Genomic DNA, 17,689 nt, shown 5'->3' on the forward strand with positions numbered 1-17,689 from the left:
TCCCAGGGCGCTGGGGGAAGCTGGCTTTCTGCCCCTGAGAGGGGCGGCGTGCCCAGATCTTCGGCGCTTCCTAGAGCGGTGACCACTGCCTGCCCTGGGTTTGGGACAAGTGGCGGGACGGAATGGCCAGGCTTCCCGAGGATCTGGCCCCCGCCCGCAAGGCAATGTTCCTGGCATCCTAGGACGGATGCTACCCGTCCCCCGCCCAAGCCAGGATGCTAAAGCCCCAGAACCTAATAGGACACCGCCCGGCGAGTGGCCCAACTCCCGCAAGGGGCGTGGCCTGGGCGGGCGGGGCGGGGCGGAGCGGGCCCGCCCCCGTTCCGCAGGGGCAGGCTGCGTGCTTGCGCAGCACGCACGGCGGGGGTGGGGCTGGCGGCGGAGGCGCGGGGCCTGCTCCGGCCGGCACCATGGCCAAGACCGTGGCCTATTTCTACGACCCCGACGTGGGCAACTTCCACTACGGTGAGGAAAAAGGGTTGTGAGCGAGGGGTGGGGACGCAGAGGTTTCGAGTTGGGGGTTGCATCTCCAGGGGCGGGAACTGACAGACTCCGTTCTCCCGCACCCCCAGGGGCTGGGCACCCTATGAAGCCTCATCGCCTGGCATTGACCCATAGCCTGGTCCTGCACTACGGCCTCTATAAGAAGATGATCGTGAGTCTCGCTGCCTCTGGGGATTGAGGGCGAGGGCCAGCTGCGGCTTTAGGGCTAGGTGGGCTGGGCCGACTGCACCAGGGGCAAGCCGCTCCTGGAGTAGTGGGTGGCCGAATGGAAGACCCCAGAGGCACCCCTTTACATGCAGGGTATCGAGGAGGCTTCCCCTGATTTAATGGGAGTAACTTTTCCACCTCAGGTCCGCCGCCCTTTGCCCTCCAGCAGGCCAACCCTTGTCCTAGGATTAGGGTGATGCGGGCCTGGCTTAAAGGCAGGCTTTTTCCTCCCCCGGCATTATAGGCTGTGGACAGGGCTGTGGCATTGGATATGGGTGGGGGGCACTGGATCACTGTTTCTGAGTGTGAGGTTTACCCCACAGTTCCTATCGCTGCTCTTCCAGTCTCTCTGCCTCCGAGGAGCTAGAGTTCCAGAGAGAACTCTGCACCACGCTGCGTATGAATGAGTGGGTGTGGAAGAGAGCAGATGTCCTGGGAGTTCCCTTTACAACCCAGAATACCTCTACATGCTTCTGCTCAATAGCTACCCAATCTTCCGTCTCCCAGGCTGTGGGTCCCCAGCATGGAATTGATCGCTGTGAATAATATGGGATAGTAACTCTTAAGCCCAACCCTTGCTTGTGAGAGGACTTGGTCAGCAGCAGGGATGAATGTCCATTGCTTGTGCTGAGGCACAGACAAGTGGATGGGTCATAGACAAGACGGCGGTGATGTTAGTGCAGGAGCCTGGGGGTCCCTGGAGATTGTTTGCTTGGATGCACCTGTGCGTATCTTTTTCCTTGCCCAGTTTTCAAAGAGGTGTGTGAACTCCAACCCCTAAGATGATAGGTGCATTTTTGATTTAGCGCCTTCCATTTTAGTTAGCAGGTTCTCATACAGACTGTATATTTGACTCCAGAACCCAGATGAGAGAGACTAGAATCAGAGAGGGGAGGGAGATGAGTGTGGAGGGAACCAGGAATAGGAGATGTAGGGAACAGGGCAGGGAGATCAGCGCTCGAGGTTAAGAAGGGAGGAGACGTTGGACTGGAAGTGGGAGGGAGAGGAAGCAACCTTCAGGGGTCTTGATCAGCATAACCCACCTGGCTAGTTGGAGCTTTTTTTCTTCGCTGGTGTTTTCTCATAGAATAATAAGGATGGCGGAGTGGGGGCATTGCTGTGTGGGTTTGGGCAGTCTCTAGGACTGGGTTCAGTGAGGGGTGTTCTCAGCTCCGTGAGTGAGCCTGGCCCTGCCTGAGTTCGTCTTGTGTCTCCATCCCGAGGTCTTCAAGCCGTACCAGGCCTCCCAGCATGACATGTGCCGCTTCCACTCTGAGGACTACATCGACTTCCTTCAGAGAGTCAGCCCCACCAATATGCAAGGCTTCACCAAGAGCCTTAATGCCTTCAACGTGGGCGATGACTGGTGAGTGGAGGCTGGACTTTGGATGTCATCAGGCTCGTTGGTACCAGGCCCTTCGGTGAGGTCTTGGCAGCAGTGGGAAGATAGGAGGCGGGGCTACTTGTCATTGAGTCACTGTTCACTTGTTTATTCAGTAAATATTTAGTGATCATTTGCTCTAGGCCAGGGCCTGTACTCAGTGCTGAGGATGCCATGGTGGACACCAACAATGTTGTAATATTAATATTAATAATTCCTAAATATCAGTTATGCAAATAGTATTCAGATTTCCTCATTCATCTCATTTTTTTTTCAAGATTTATTTTATTTATTTGAAAGGCAGAGAGAGAGAGAGAGCGCGAGCGTGGGAGAGCATGAGAAATCTGTGGGTTCATTCTCTAAGTGACTGCAACAACTGGAGCTGGGCCAGGCTAAAGCCAGGAGTCTAGAACTCTATTTGGGTCTCTCATGTCGATGCCCAGTATTTGGGCCATCTACCACTGCCTTCCAAGGTGCATCAGCTGGGAGCTGGATTGGAAGTAGAGCAGCCAGGACTTGAACTGGTGCTCCTATGAGATGCTGTGCATCATAGGTGACGGCTTACCCTGCTGTGCCACAATGCCAGCCCCTCTTTTTTTTTTTTTTTTTTTTTTTGCAGTCAATTTTTTTAAATCACGATCTAAATCAAGTCAACATTGTATTTGGTTGACATGTCTCTTAAGACTTTCATCTATGGCTTCCCCCTCTTCTCCATGAATTTATTTTGATGGAAGACCTCTCTCTCTCTCTCTGCTTCTCCTCTCTCTGTGTAACTCTGACTTTCAAATAAATAAGTAAATCTTAAAAAAAAAAAAAAAAAGACTTTCAGCCTATGGCTTGCCGACCTTCTCCTTGAATTTATTTCTTGCCTGGTGTTTCTTGTGATAGCTAGCATTTGTTGAGTGCTTATTCTGCTAAGTATTAATCTGAGGGTTGCTGAGCAGTCTCCTAATTCTTAGGTCAACCCTGAGATGTCTTTTTCTGCTTTGTACATAAGTAAATGGAAATTTGAGAAGATTTGGAAGCTTAACTCGAGTCACACAGCTGGTCAGTGGAGGTGACAGGATTCAGATCCAGAGCCCAGAGTTTTGAATCACTGTTGTGTTTCCTTGAAAGAGCCTACCGACAGAAGCAGCCGGGGCAGGAGGGCAGAGGGCGACTCCTTAAGCTGGCCTTGAGCACTCTCCTGACCTCCCCACACCTCGCCAGCAAGGAATGTCCTTCCTGAAAGCCCTTGCTTCTTTGCACAGCCTCGCCAGAGCCTTCCCACCCCTTCCCACCCTTCACAGCACCTCCATGCCAGCCTGCTGGGCCCGGTCCTGCACACACCACACTGTTCCTGTGAGGTTGGGTCACATGCTCTCTCGGGAGGTGTCTTATTTTTTGTTGTTGTCCTGCTGCTATTCTGAGTTCAGTTTTAGGTCTGGGAATGCAGAGTCAGGCTTTGGGCCACAGCTGGGGCCCTGTAGATGCTCTTTGTGCAGTGACGAAACCTTACCCCGGACTGTTTGTGCTGCATGAGTCCTGCGGCCAGACCGAAGCTACACTGTGCTTGTTTGTGTTTCTTAGGACAGTCGGGTTTCCCTTTCTTCTCCCTCCAACCCTCTTTTCATATGTTTCTGACTGCTTTCAAAGTGATCTAAAATAAATAGGTAAATTGCACTGTAAGACTTTAAGTTTAAAAAAAAAAAGAAAAAGAAAGAGAAAGCAATCCCAGACCTATCCCTCCTACACAAAAATCTCTCCACGGGGGCAGCCACGTCTAGCTGTTTTTCTTCTGGTGTTTATCTTTGGATTTTAAATGCTGTTAATCTACTCCTACTAACCTGTAATACTTGGGTAGTAGCTGCGTGGTGCTGGATACTGGTCTAAATGCTTGACAATCATTCATTCACCTAATCTCAACAACACCTATGAGGCAGGGTCTGTTCTTCCTTTTACAGATGAGGCCACGGCAGCCCTCCCAAATTCAACAGCCTGCCCAACCCAACAGTTGTCAGTCGGTGTTAAGAAGCCAGAATTTGAACCTAGGTAGCCTGGTTCCAAGAATCTGGGCTTTTCATTACATTACCTTGCTACGTTGTCTCTTGCTGCTGTTTCTTCATTTTTGAGTTTCAGGCATTGTCTGTTTAGCTCTTAGGATGGTACGTGAACATTAACTCTTCTCGTACCATCATCCTGACTTCCCCTCCCCTCTAGCTTCTCAGAATTTTACTTATATCACAGTTTCTTCATAGATCAGCAGTCTATGATTATAGTAACTGGAAAATACATTGACTGTCAAGCCAGATAGTGTGAGAGTACCTCAGAAAGCTCATGGAAAAGTGGAATTAAAAGATAAGCTTATTTTTTTTTAAAAGATTTTAGTTATTCATTTGAGAGGTAGAGTTACAGATAATGAGAGGGAGAGACAGAGAGAAAGGTCTTCCATCCGTTGGTTCACCCCCCAAATGGCTGCAACAGCTGTGCCGATCCAAAGCCAGGAGCCAGGAGCTTCTCCTGGGTCTCCCACACGTGTACAGGGGCTCAAGGACTTGGGCCATCTTCCACTGCCTTCCCAGGCCACAGCAGAGAACTGGATCAGAAGAGGAGCAGCCGGGACCAGAACCAGTGCCCACATGGGATGCCGGCGCCGCAGGTGGAGGATTAACCTACTGTGTCACGGCGCTGGCCCCAAGATAAGCTTATTTTGCTGCAAACATTTCTGAAATCTGTGCATAGTTTTTCCATAATTCATATTTTCCAGGAGCTTTTTGAATAATCCATGGATTTCAAAAAGTCTTTTTAAAAATATTTATTTATAAGTCAGAATTTCAGAAGAAGGGTAAGAGACAGAAACACAGAGAGAGAGAGAGAGAGAGAGAGAGAGAGGGAGGGAGAGAATCTTCCGTCTGCTGGTTCACTCCCCAAATGGCCACAAAAGTGGGGGCTGCTGGGGCTGGTGTTATAGCGCAGTAGGTTAATCCTCTGCCTGAGGCGCCGGCATCCCAAATAGGCGCCGGGTTCTAGTCCCGGTTGCTCCTTTTCCAGTCCAGCTCTCTGCTGTGGCCTGGGAAAGCAGTAAAAGATGGCCCAAGTACTTGGGCCCCTGCACTCGCACAGGAGACCAGGAAGAATCACCTGGCTCCTGGCTTCGGATTGGCATAGCTCCGTCCGTTGTGGCCATTTGGGGAGTGAACCAACAGAAGGAAGACCTTTCTCTCTGTCTCTCCCTCTCCCTCTCTCTCTCTCTCTCTCTCTCTCTCTCTGTCTCACTGTCTGTGACTCTACCTGTCAAATAAATAAGTAAAAAAAAAAAAAGTGGGGGCTGGACCAGGCCAAAGCCAGGAGCCTGGAACTGTGTCTAGGTCTCCCACATGGGTGCAGGCACCAAAGCACCTGGACCATCTTCCACTGCTTTCCAAGGCACATTAGCAGAGAGCTGGATAAGAAATGGAGCACCTACGCAATACATAATAATTTCGTGTAAAAAGATTCTTGGGCTTATTCATTGTGGTCTCATCATGAGTTTTCTCATTGATATTCAATGAGAACTGATAATAGAGGTCATTTCTCTACTGATTAGAAGAGCCAACACAAAAGAAAAAAGAACTATTACAAATGTATAGTACACTTTGGGAATGTTTCAGTTTTTAGTGTTATAAAACTAAATTTTTAAATTATCCTTTCCTAAACTTCTTGCCTCTGATTTTTAAAATATAAAATTGACTTAATGTGATTGTTTCAAAAAAAAAAAAAAAAAAAAAAGAAGTGGAGCAGCTGGGACTTGAACTGGCACCCATATAGGATGCTGGTGCTACAGACAATAGCTTAACACACTGCACCACAGTGCCGGCTCCTCAAAAAGTTTTTGAACCAAAATAAACTTACCTCTTAATTCCATTTTCTATGACTTTAAAAAAATTTAATTTTAAACAGGATCCCTTTTATGTGAAGGGCAGAGAAAGAGACAGAGAAGAAGCCTTTATCTGCTGGTTCACTTCCCAAATATTCTCAGCAACCAGGGCTGGGCGGGGCTGAAGCCAGGAGCCCAGAACTCCATCAGGCTTCCACATGGGTGGCAAGGCCCCATGTACTTGAGCCGTCACCTGTTGTTTCCCAGGTGTACATCAGCAGGAAGGTAGAATGAGGGTGGAGCTGGGACTCGTGCCCAGGCAGTCTGATAAGGGACGAGGGTATCCCAAGTGGTTTCTTAATGGCTGTCCCACTTGCCTGCCCCCATTTCCCATGAGTTTTTATAGTACCCTTTCAAAGTGCAATTTAATCTGTTTTCTTGAATGACTTTTGTTTTTCCTGGAGCTAATAATTGCATTTTTTTCCATGTGCTTTGTTTTCTAGGTACAAATCACTAATTCTTCCAAACCCTTTGAGAAACTATAAAATTCACTATATTTCCATTTTTCGCACTAGAAACTTTTGAACTAGGGACTTTTTAATCTCTTCCTTTTATTTAAATATGTATATATGTATATATATATTTTTTATTTATTTGAAGGGGAGGGGAGAAAGAGAGAGAGAGAGAGAGAAAGAAAGAGATCTTCCATCTGCTGACTTACTCCCTAAATGGCTTGGGCTGGGCCAGTCTGAAGCCAGAAGCCTACAAATCCATCCAGGTCTCCCACGCGGGTGGCAGGGGCCCAGGTACTAGGGCCATCTTCTGCTGCTTTCCCAGGCACATCAGCAGGGAGCTGGATTAGAAGCAGAGCAGCCAGGACTCAAACTGGCATTCCGATGTGGGATGCTGGTGTCACAGGTGGTGGCTCAGCTTGCTATGCCATATCAGCCTCATGCTTTTCCTTTTTATTAAAAGTCAGGTTTAAAAGTAAAAAAACTAAAATAAAAACAAAAAAAAAAAAAGAGAAAAAAAGAAAACAAACAAGCAAACAAAAAAGAAACAAACAAAAAAAGAAACAAAAAAAAAGTCAGGTTTAGAGGGCTGGCAATGTGGCATAGCAGGTTAAGTCCCTGTCTGTGTTACCGGTGTTGGCATCCTATGTGGATGTGAGTTCGAGTCCTGGCTGCTCCTCTTCTGATCCAGCTGCCTGTTAATGCACCTGGAAAAACAGCAGCAGATGTCCCATGTCCATGGGCACCTGTACCCATGTGAGAGACCCATATGAAGTTCCTGGCTCCTGGCTTTGGCCTGACCCAGCCCTGGCTGTTGTGGCCATTTGTGGGGTGAACCAGTGGATGAAAGATCTGTCTCTGTAAATCTCTCAGGGCTAGGCCAAACCGAAGCCAGGAGCCAGGAGCTTCTTCTGGCTTCCCATATGGGTGGGTGCAGGGGCCCAAGCACCTGGGCCATCTTCCACTGCTCTCCCAGGCGCATTAGCAGGGAGCTGGATTGGAAGTGGAACAGTCAGGACTCAAACCGTTGCCCACATGGGATGCTGGCATCACAGGTGGCAGCTTTACCCACTATGCCACAATGCTGGCCCCTGGATCTGATGTCTTGTTCTTATGCTTTGCCTTTTGCAGAATGCTATATATAAATCAAGTCATACAGTATGTAGCCTTTTGTGTCTGGCTTTAAGCCTCTCCTTTTTATAAAGAATCAAGATGACGGTACTTATGGCAAGCATTTATTACAGGCTTACCAGGTGCCGAGCACTGAGCTAACAGCTCTCTGTGGGTTGTCTCATTATTCCTCGTCCTTGTATATAGGAATACAGTTCACTTTTTGTAATGTGTGACTGCAAAAGATACTATTAAACATTATGTTAAAGGGTGATACCCATGGAAGATTCTTTTAAGGAAAGCAGACCTCACGTGTTCTCAGTGTGTTTCTTTTTTCCTGTATACTCAAGAACCTCGAAGCTGTGTGCTTCTGTCCCCAGCTGGGGTGCCAACTTCCTGGCAGAGTTAAATGCTCCTTTACTTACCATTCAGTGCCTTGCACAGGGCTTGGTCCACAGTTTGATGCACAGTATTTATTGAATGAATTTGCAGATATCCCAGTTGCGTTGCTGACAAATGGGGGCTGGGGGCATGTGGGTGAAGAGGGTGGAGAAGAGGAGTCCTGCACAGAGGCAAAGGCATTCCAGCAACTTCTCTTGCCCACAGCCCCGTGTTCCCCGGGCTCTTTGAGTTCTGCTCCCGCTACACTGGCGCGTCTCTGCAAGGAGCAACTCAGCTTAACAACAAGGTGACGTGGCCCCCGAGTCCTTTCCCCCTTTCCTGTGGGGCTCTGACTCAGGGCCTTCACCCTGACCCTGCGCGCCCAGCTTTGGGCATGGGGAGGAGGAGGGCTGTGAGTTGCGTGGTTGTCTTTCAGATCTGTGATATTGCCATTAACTGGGCTGGTGGTCTGCACCATGCCAAGAAGTTTGAGGTAAGGGAGGCAGTGAAGGGGAGGCGGTGGCCCCCTGGGGTAGGTGGTTGGGATGGCAGTGGGAGGCAGCTGGGTGGGGGAGTCACCCATCTCCCTAAGACCGGTGTCTTGCCATAGGCCTCTGGCTTCTGCTACGTCAATGACATTGTAATTGGCATCTTGGAGCTGCTCAAGTAAGTAGCTGGGGGAGACTCTCCGCCATGGAGGTCCCTGGCCCTGACTTCCTCCTGCCCAGCTCACTTCTCCCAAGTTCAAGCTGCCTGTTACCTTGCTCTGCTGCAGACTCACTGCTGCCTGCTCGCGTTTCAGCCATCTCTGCACATCTGCTTCCTGTCCCTGCCTCCTGGTGGGATTGGGTTTCAGGGGACTTGGGCAGAAGTAGAGTCTTCAAAATTCCCCATCCCGTGTTTAGGCAGAGTGGGTTTGGGGGTTCGCCCCTACCCTAGAGCCTGGCTTTGCCCTCACCCCAGGTACCACCCCCGGGTGCTCTACATTGACATTGACATCCACCACGGTGACGGCGTGCAGGAGGCCTTCTACCTCACCGACCGGGTCATGACGGTGTCCTTCCACAAATATGGAAACTACTTCTTCCCTGGCACAGGTATGGGAACAGGGCCGCTGCTGTCACCGCCTGCTTGGCCTTCCTCTGTCAGCTCAGATGTCCCAGCGTCACAGAGATCACCTCCTGCTCCCCTCTCTGTCACCTTACCCCGTTTCTTTCCCAGAGCACTCACTGCTTCTTGTAATTACCGTGGTGTTTCATGTCGTTTCCTTTACTGTCTTCTCCTCATCATGCGGCCCCTCCCCCGAGGATAAATGCGAGCTTGGCAGGTGTTAATGTCATTAGTGCAGTTCACTGCTCGGTCTCCTATCTCCAGTGCCTGCTACACAGCTTGGCTCGTGGTAGGCCCTCGGGAGAATATTTGTTGAATGGGTACAGGCTGGTGGAGGGAGATGTAGGTGACGCAGCCGACTGTGGGTGCTTTGCGGGCACGGCTACCCCCGGCACTTCCCTATAGGTGACATGTATGAAGTGGGAGCAGAGAGTGGCCGCTACTACTGTCTGAACGTGCCCCTGCGGGATGGCATTGACGATCAGAGTAAGTGTCGGCGTCTCCTCCCTGCTGACTCTGCCCTTCTTCTCTCCTTAAGTGACGGCTTTTGCCTGGTATTCACTACTGTTGGGCCAGGTGGGTGAATGGCCTTCAGGAGGGCTATGAACCCCTAGAGACTGTATGTGGCATACTGTGTGTATGTGCATTTTTCTGGGAAGAGGGTCACCAGTTTTTATCAGCCACTCATCGCAGTCTGGGACCCCCTCCGGGGGTGTGGATCCAGTGGTCTGAGTCTGTGGGTCACCCCTTTCCTGGGCTACATGCTCTCTCAATCCCCTTTTCCTTTTGTTCCCTGTCTCCCCATCCCCTTGGGGTGCCAGGTGCCCATCTTTGGCCCTCTCCCAGGTTACAAGCACCTTTTCCAGCCAGTTATCAACCAGGTGGTGGACTTCTACCAGCCCACGTGCATTGTGCTGCAGGTAATACTGCCAGGCCTCCTCAGGAGGGCTGGCCTGGGCTTGAGGAAAGAGAGCAGGGAAGAGGCGTGTCCCCGGTGGGTGGCAGGAGGGGAGTGCAGGATACCGTGATGCTCTGGCCGGTGATCTGACGGCAGCTGCCCGGGGTTTTGCTTTTTGCAGTGTGGAGCTGACTCCCTGGGCTGTGATCGACTGGGCTGCTTCAACCTGAGCATCCGAGGACATGGGTGAGACTTGCCTTCCTTCCCCTCCCCCAGGTTTTCAAGTGGCTTTGGGGTCACATGGAGTGGAAGTGGTTGGGGAACGAGCCTAACCACTTCTTGGGAATGAAAAATAGCTACATTTAAACTAGAAATATCACACTAAACAGGGTTCCTTTGATGGTCATTCATTCACAAGAGGTTTTCATTAAGCACCTGTTATGTTCAAGGCATTATACCATTGATGGGAATGGAATGAGGAAATGCCCATGGAGTCTATAGAATAGCATAGGAAACACACACAAAAAAGAAACACAAATATAATTACTAGATTATTATAAATCCCATGAAGGATGGATTTACCATGTGACATAGGGTAACAGTGGGAAACCTATGACTTCAGATAGCATGATTTGGAAAGGGTTTTCTGAAGGGGTGAAATTTGAGCTGAGACCTGGAGGCCAAGAAAGCCCAAGTTATAGTTATCAGAGAAGCAGAGAGAAGCCTGTCCTGGCAGTGAGAGGGCCCACGGAAGGTTCGGAGGCAGGGAAAAGCTCAGGTAGCGGAGGGGAAGAAGTAAAAGCAGTGAGGCCCAGGAAGTGGGCTGTGGTGACATTGTGTGGTGCTTTTGGACCTTGGAAAGGAGTTTGAATTATACTCCAAAGATGAAGGATTTCATGCAGGGAAGTAATGTGACCTAACTTGTGTTTTCAAGTGACTGCTTAGTGGAGAAAGGTGTAGGGTGGGAGTGGGGACAGCAGTGGTGGTGGGAAGACCACTTAGGAAGCCACTGGCATTGGCTAGGCAGGGTAGATGGTATTTGGACTAAGGTTGAGGAGGTGACTGTGAGAAGAAGCAAGTGACGTGAGTTTCGTTTTAAAAGTTTATTAGAGAGAGAGACACCTCCCATGTCTGGTTCACTCCCCAGATGCCCACAATGGTCAGGGTGAGGCCAGACTGAAACTGGGAGCTGGGAACTCAATCCAAGTCTCCCCTGTGGGTGTCAGGGGCCCAAGTACTTGAGTCATCACTTGCTGCCTTCCAGGCTCTGCCTTGGCAGGAAGCTGTAACCAGGAGCCGGAGCTAGAAACTGAATCCAGGCATTCCCGTGTGGGATGCAGGCATCTTAACTGCTGGGCCAAACACTTGCCTCTTGAGTTTTGTTGTGAACTTGCTGGTGCACTGAGGAGACTAATTGATTAACAGGTGGTTTGCCAGAGAGGGTGTTGAACAGGACAAAGGTGGAGGTCTACTTTATTTTTAAATTTTTATGTAAAAAAAATACAGATCTTGAGGATGTAACTTGGGGAGTTGCACTCCCCAGATCATGATATGGAGCAGTGCACACACCTTGTGCCTCTTTGCAGACAGACAGGACCTAGAGGAGTATGCTTTGGCTCTTGGTAACTTCCTCCACCCGTTTCTCTGGTTATTTTGACAGAGAATGTGTTGAGTATGTCAAGAGCTTCAATATCCCTCTACTGGTGCTGGGTGGCGGCGGCTATACTGTCCGAAACGTTGCCCGCTGCTGGTGAGTGCCCTTCCTGATTTCCTTTGTCCCCCATAGTCTGTCGTAAGCTAGGAGGGCCCTTCAACCTACTGGTCAGTCTAGCCTGCTCTGCTGCTTGGTTTCAGGACATATGAGACATCGCTGCTGGTTGAAGAGGCCATTAGTGAGGAGCTCCCCTACAGTGGTAAGGCCTACCCCTGGACACTTCCCCTGAAGGCCGTCCTCCCCAGACCCCAGGCCTAGTGTGAGGGCAAATGGGCGAGTTCCTATGCTCAAAGCTCTGAAGACTAAACCCCTGAGCTTAGAGGAGGGAAGGCACTGGGCAGCTGTTTTGTAAGGGGTCTGAGCGGGAAGGCAAGCGATGGGAACGCTTGGGACCTGCCTGTCAGGTACAAGCCCTACTTCTAATTCCTTCTCCCCAAGAATACTTCGAGTACTTTGCCCCGGACTTCACGCTGCATCCAGATGTCAGCACCCGCATCGAGAATCAGAACTCACGCCAGGTCAGCAGCTCCAAGAGGCTGAGCACAAGGGTGGGAAAGCCTGGCAGAGATGGGGCTGTGAGCTAGGAGGCAGCCAAGTTACAGCCGAGGCAGTGAGGGTTACAGGGAGGGCACTTACTGGCTGGGGGCCCTGAACTAGAAGAACCCTGGAGATTAAAAACCAGCTGGAAGGGTGAGTGTGTCCCGGGAATCACAGGGAGCTGCTCACCATCTGCTCCTGGCCTCCACCCAGTATCTGGACCAGATCCGCCAGACAATCTTTGAAAACCTGAAGATGCTGAACCACGCGCCCAGCGTGCAGATTCATGACGTGCCTGCAGACCTCCTGACCTACGACAGGACGGACGAGGCTGACGCGGAGGAGAGGGGTCCTGAGGAGAACTACAGCAGGTCTGGGGGTGGCACTTGAGAGCAAGGGGTGCCGGCAAGGGGGAGGCTTGAGTGGGCAGAAGTGAATGCAAGATACCTGGCAGGGGAGATACCGTGATCACAAAAGTGTGTGCAAGGCTTTGGCTTCATTGTCCCTGGCTTGCTTCCTGCAGTCTGCTGCAGCTCCCCTACTCTTTCTTTTCTCCTGTTTTTAATGACAAGATTTCACATCTTTTAAACAGCACTAAAATGTCAAGTTCTCACACACTCCAAACCCATTGCACAGAACTAACCACTGTTTAATTTTAAAAAAATTAAAAATTTATTTGAAAATGAGAGTTACAGAGAGAGAGAGAGAGAGAGAGAAGACATATCAACCTTACGTCTGTTAGTTCACTCCCCAGATAGCTGCAAGGGCCCGTGCTGGGCCAGGCTGAAGCCAGGAGCCAGGAGCTTCCTCCAAGTCTCCCACATGGGTGGCAGGAGCTCAAGCACTTGGACTACCTTCTGCTGCTTTCCCAGGCGCATTTGCAGGGAGCTGGATCAGAAGTGGAGTAGCCAGGACATGAACCGGCGCCTATATGGGATGTCAGCACTGCAGCCAGGAACCACTGTTAATAGTCCGATTTCTATTTTTTCAGATGGGCTTTTTTCTTTAGATTTCAGTTTTCAGTTTCAAGCCTGCTGTTCTGCATGCATGTGTGTAGTCAGTCATGGGATTGGTTGTCTGTGAGGTTTTTTCGATTTTTGTTAATCCAAGTGAGTCATTCTGTACATGATGTTCAAGAAGTTACTTCTGACTTTTTAAAATCAAGACAGTACATCCTTTTTTTTTTTTTTTTTTTTTTTTTTTGGGTACAATATATCACTCTGTGTCAGAATGTGAAGTATTCTGACAGCATTTTATCACCTGTGTAATATTCCATTGTGTGGATGTGGCGTAATTTAACCAGTTATCACTGATGGACATTTACATTCTTTCCCATTTTTTAGGTAATGGAGACTGTGGGATTCAACCCTTTATATATGCATCTTTGCAGTCTTTTTTGAGTGAGTAAGATAGATTGCTAGAATTGTGGCTGTTAGGTTACTGTGTGCAATTAAATTTTTTGTATTTGCAGCCAGACTGCCTTCCAAAAATTCTGTAGCAGTTTACATTCTTTTTTTTTTTTTTAAAGATTTATTTTATTTATTTGAAAGAGTTACAGAGAGAGGTAGAGCCAGAGAGAAAGAGAGGTCTTCATTCTGCTGGTTCAGTCCCCAAGTGACCGCAACGGCCGGAACTGAGCTGATCCTAAGCCAGGAGCCAGGAGCTTCTTCCGAGTCTCCCATGTGGGTGCAGGGGCCCAAGGGCTTGGGCCACCTTCTCCTGCTTTCCCAGGCCATAGCAGAGAGCTGGATGGGAAGACGCAGCTTGGACTTGAACCGGTGCCCATATGGGATGCCAGCATTGTAGGCTGGGGCTTTAACCCACTGCACCACAGTGCCAGCCCCAGTTTACATTCTCACTCAGTCCTTCCAGGTTCTCGAGCAAGACAAACACTGCCCACATTGTGCTTTCTGAGGCCCTCTGATTTCTTCCCTATCCTGGTTTTTTCAGGTGTGATTATTGTATTGTGGTTGTATTTCTTCAAAAAAAAAAAAAAGTCTCTTTCTAAGATACATACTAAAACATTAGTAGATGGAATGGATTAGAGAGGGGAGAAAAGGTGAGTCTTTTTTTAAATCCTAAAACAAAGCTTTTCTGAAGCCTGAGAAAGAAGAGTGGAACCCGGAAGTGCAGAGACGGCTGTGCTTGCCTGACTGAGGGTAACCAGCCCTGCACAGAAGAGCTGCTCCCTCACAGCGGGGGGCCGGGCTGGCTCTGCAGAAGGCTGGTGTGCTTCTCAGCTCCTTCCAGAATCTGCGTCCCCTAGAAATCAGGCCTCCCAGCCTCTCCTGCAGACCTGGACTTTACAGCTCCCCCCTGCATACACCATAAACCCTCCTCCTCCTCTCTCCTGGGGAGGCCTTGCCTGACACAGGGCCTTGTTAACCATCATCTCTCTGTTTCCTCAGCTCTCTAAGGGTTGACTTTGGAAATTGATTTTCATTGTCTGATTGGTTTGGTAAAACCTATTTTTAAATTCTTGTTATCCGAGTGTGGCTTTTTCATCAGTTTGGCTGGCATCTGGGCCTCCTGTCTGTATTATACCAGCCCCTTTCAACAGCCAGCAGAAGCCTCAGGCCTCTTCCTGTTCCTAAGCCTTACCTCACTGTCAGACCACCCACTGAGTTCCTGTCCTGCTTTGATGCCTATAGCTCCAGCTTGCATATGACTTAGAGTAGAGATAATGAGTTACCAGTGTGTGGGTTTGCTAAGCACCAGACTCAATACTGAGTGCTTGGTATTGCAACCGTCAGGTCATCGTTCTGTTCTAAGGAGTGGCTCTTACCCTCAGATTAACAGGAGGAACCTGCGGCCCAGGGAGCTGGAGTCAGCCTCCTACAGGCATTCAGCTGTTCAGGATCAGGGCTGAGCTTCCAACCTGAGTCTCTCACTCCACCCCTTAAGCCTGGTGCACTTACAGGTGACCGAGACCTGGCTCCTAGGTGGAGGGGGCCTCTCCTGGCTTCGTGCCTCAGCTTTTCAGTGATACTTCTCAGTTCTCCCTCTTCTACAGTAGATTGTTCGAAAAGCAAGCAGCCAGTGTTTTTGGTCAGCTCTATCATCACTGCAACCAAAATACCTGGGAGAGCTTGTTAGGAGGGAAGGTGGTTTGTTTCAGCTTAGCATTTTGGGGGCCCACAGGCCCAAATCGGGCTGTCCCATTGCTTCAGACATCTGGTGCAGCTAGAGGACACAGACGAACAGTTATACCCTGAGCCAGGTAGCAGAGGGACACGGGGAGCGCGCTCTGCTTATGAAATGAGCCCTCTCGCGGGAACTACTTTCTGAGGGCAAAGCCCCAGTGACCGAAGGCTTCTCCCCGGGCCCACCTGCCAGATTCCATAATTAGATCAAATATGCGCCCCAATCTATTACCTCTTACAAGAAGAGTTTGCCTTGAAGCGTCTGGGTGAGTTGAGGGAGCTAAATCCTGTTCAAACCACAACGCTGGGATTGAGTACCTACCAGGCCCTGGGTTACCTTCACGCCCCTTTCTCATTCTGTGTCTCATGTATGACATCATGGCACTCCTGTGGTTCAAACTCTCCTTTCCCTTGCACTGTGAAGAAAATTCAGGTTTCTGACCAGGACTTTAAAAGGCCCTACCCGCGGCCCTTGCCTGTATCCTTGATCTCCCCTGCTCTGCTCGCATGCCCCTCCCTGCCCTCCCAGGCATCTGTCAGTTTCCTTGCCCATCATGACCCCTGCACTTGGTTTTCTTGAGGCTTAGAATGTTCTTCCGGCATCCTTGCCTGGCCACCGTCTTCTTATGTTCTTAGAGCAGCTTTCTTTAATAAGGCTTGTCTGAAATGTCGTCCTTTGCCTCCAGCATGTGAGCTCACTGTGTTCACAGTTTTCTCCACCGTTTCCTTCTTTCGCTGTGGTCAGTCTTATTAGGTAAGCTTTTTTCTCCACTGTGTTGCCAAAGGCCTGCAACAGTGCTGCCCGGCTCAGAGTAGAACTTCCACCAACGTTTATTGAATCCATGGATGAATGAATAGTAATCAGTCTCCACCCACAGGAAGGGGGAGGGGCTTCCTGACAGAGGGGCCTGAGAAATGGCCCCAGAGAGGGTTTGGGAAGAGGATGGAACTTGGAGAGTGGAAGAAAGCATCCTGACCTGTTTTCCCTTGCTTTGCAGGCCAGAAGCGCCCAATGAGTTCTATGATGGAGACCATGACAATGACAAGGAAAGCGACGTGGAGATTTAAGAGCATCTTTGGATGCTGTGTCCTGAGGAATTCCTTTTCACTCTTGGTTTGATGGGAGGGAAAAGGCGTGACTCCCCTGGCCTTATGACTAGCCATCCCCAGAGCTTCTGTTAATTCTGGAGAAGGATTTGGAGACCACATCTGGTTCTAGAACCATCTACCCCCTTTTCTTCTCTGTTCTACAGCCTGACGATGGTACCTGTTAGGGATGCTGTAGGGACGGGAATGGCTGTCTCTGGAACACTGTGGGCAGTGGGTCCTAGAGGCCAGTCCCCAGCCCTCTGGTCTCTTATTTCTGCCCTGCTTCCCTCCAGCTCCGAGACTTCTACGGATAAAGGGGTAGATGGGACATAGGTTGCCTCCGAGTCCTCCTCTCCTGAGTTTTCCTACTCCAGGCCTTGCTTACAAGGCAAGTGAAGAGTAAGGGATTTTGGGGGACATTGGTCTCCTAACACCATAACCCCAGATTATCAGAACGATGGTTTTGAGTAGGGGGAGGATGTGAAAATGTCCTGTTCTAACTTTTGGCTTTATGTCCATTTTACCACTGTTTTTATCCAATAAACCAAGTTGGTATTTTTTCTATCCTTTGTCTTTCTGGAAATATTAATTCTTGCTACATGCCTGTAGGAAATGAGGTGATGATGAGTATAACAGCCATCAGAGTTAGCATTTACCCTGCACGCCGTGTTGGGCTTTGTCTATGTGTTCTACACTGGTTATCTTAGATTCAGCAAGTTGCTAGAGCCTTCTGCTAAGTTGGGCAAACCTGGGCAGATGACTAATTGAGGGGAAGCAGAGGATGACTTGAGATCTTTGAGCCTGTGTGTTGGAATGGTGGTGCTGGTTGGTGAGAATACGCTGAGATGAAACCCCTCAAGTACTCAGCACACTGGCTGACCTGAGCCCTTGTTCACTGTGTGAGGGACCATGCTGGGTCCTGTAGTCACCGCACGTGTGAACCCCTCTCTGGAGGCCTTTGCAGTCCAGTAAGACCTCTGGAAAATGTAGCAGATACAGGCAGTGGTACAAGAGTCATGAATGGGCCCCCTCCTGCCTTTGAGCCTGTCTCTAAACACTCCCCTTAGAAAGTGTAAGTAACTTTTCAACTGTTTTGACCAAATTGAGCTTGAAATGTGGTCGGGACAGCTCTGTGCAACTTTCTATCAGGCAATTAGAATTGTAGGGGCACAAGAGAGGAAACTAAATTTAGTTGCCAAGCAGGTTTGCAGAGCCCCTGGTTCATACCAGGCCTAGGCTAAGCACACGGAACTCCAGAATGGGTAGAT

At 49.6% G+C, this 17,689-nt stretch overlaps 1 protein-coding gene across 2 annotated transcripts; it reads left to right on the top strand.

Moving 5' to 3' along the window:
• The first annotated feature begins 367 nt into the window (after nt 1-367).
• HDAC3 (histone deacetylase 3) lies at nt 368-16,985 on the top strand. Of its 2 annotated transcripts, XM_062188943.1 has the most exons (15): nt 368-465; nt 573-655; nt 1,935-2,077; nt 8,156-8,237; nt 8,367-8,423; nt 8,541-8,596; nt 8,894-9,027; nt 9,446-9,526; nt 9,887-9,960; nt 10,120-10,184; nt 11,599-11,688; nt 11,793-11,851; nt 12,091-12,170; nt 12,403-12,560; nt 16,331-16,985. In XM_062188943.1, exons 1-15 carry the CDS (start codon nt 411-413, stop codon nt 16,398-16,400), a joined length of 1,287 nt encoding a protein of 428 aa, XP_062044927.1. In that variant the 5' UTR covers nt 368-410; the 3' UTR covers nt 16,401-16,985. The 2 variants fall into 2 exon arrangements, with proteins under 2 accessions (XP_062044927.1, XP_062044929.1); XM_062188945.1 differs by lacking the exon at nt 573-655 and having other exon boundaries at nt 384-465.
• The last annotated feature ends 704 nt before the right edge of the window (nt 16,986-17,689 follow it).

The sequence above is a fragment of the Lepus europaeus genome, chromosome 4, assembly GCF_033115175.1.
Source record: "Lepus europaeus isolate LE1 chromosome 4, mLepTim1.pri, whole genome shotgun sequence".
In the NCBI taxonomy this organism is placed as follows: domain Eukaryota; kingdom Metazoa; phylum Chordata; class Mammalia; order Lagomorpha; family Leporidae; genus Lepus; species Lepus europaeus.

What these genes read in the sequence shown, in the direction of transcription:
- HDAC3 (XM_062188943.1), top strand. Translation starts at nt 411, where the DNA reads ATGGCCAAGACCGTGGCCTATTTCTACGACCCCGACGTGGGCAACTTC. An exon ending in ACCATGCCAAGAAGTTTGAG is followed by an intron (nt 8,424 to 8,540) that starts GTAAGGGAGGCA and finishes GTCTTGCCATAG; the next exon opens with GCCTCTGGCTTCTGCTACGT. An exon ending in CCACGTGCATTGTGCTGCAG is followed by an intron (nt 9,961 to 10,119) that starts GTAATACTGCCA and finishes TGCTTTTTGCAG; the next exon opens with TGTGGAGCTGACTCCCTGGG.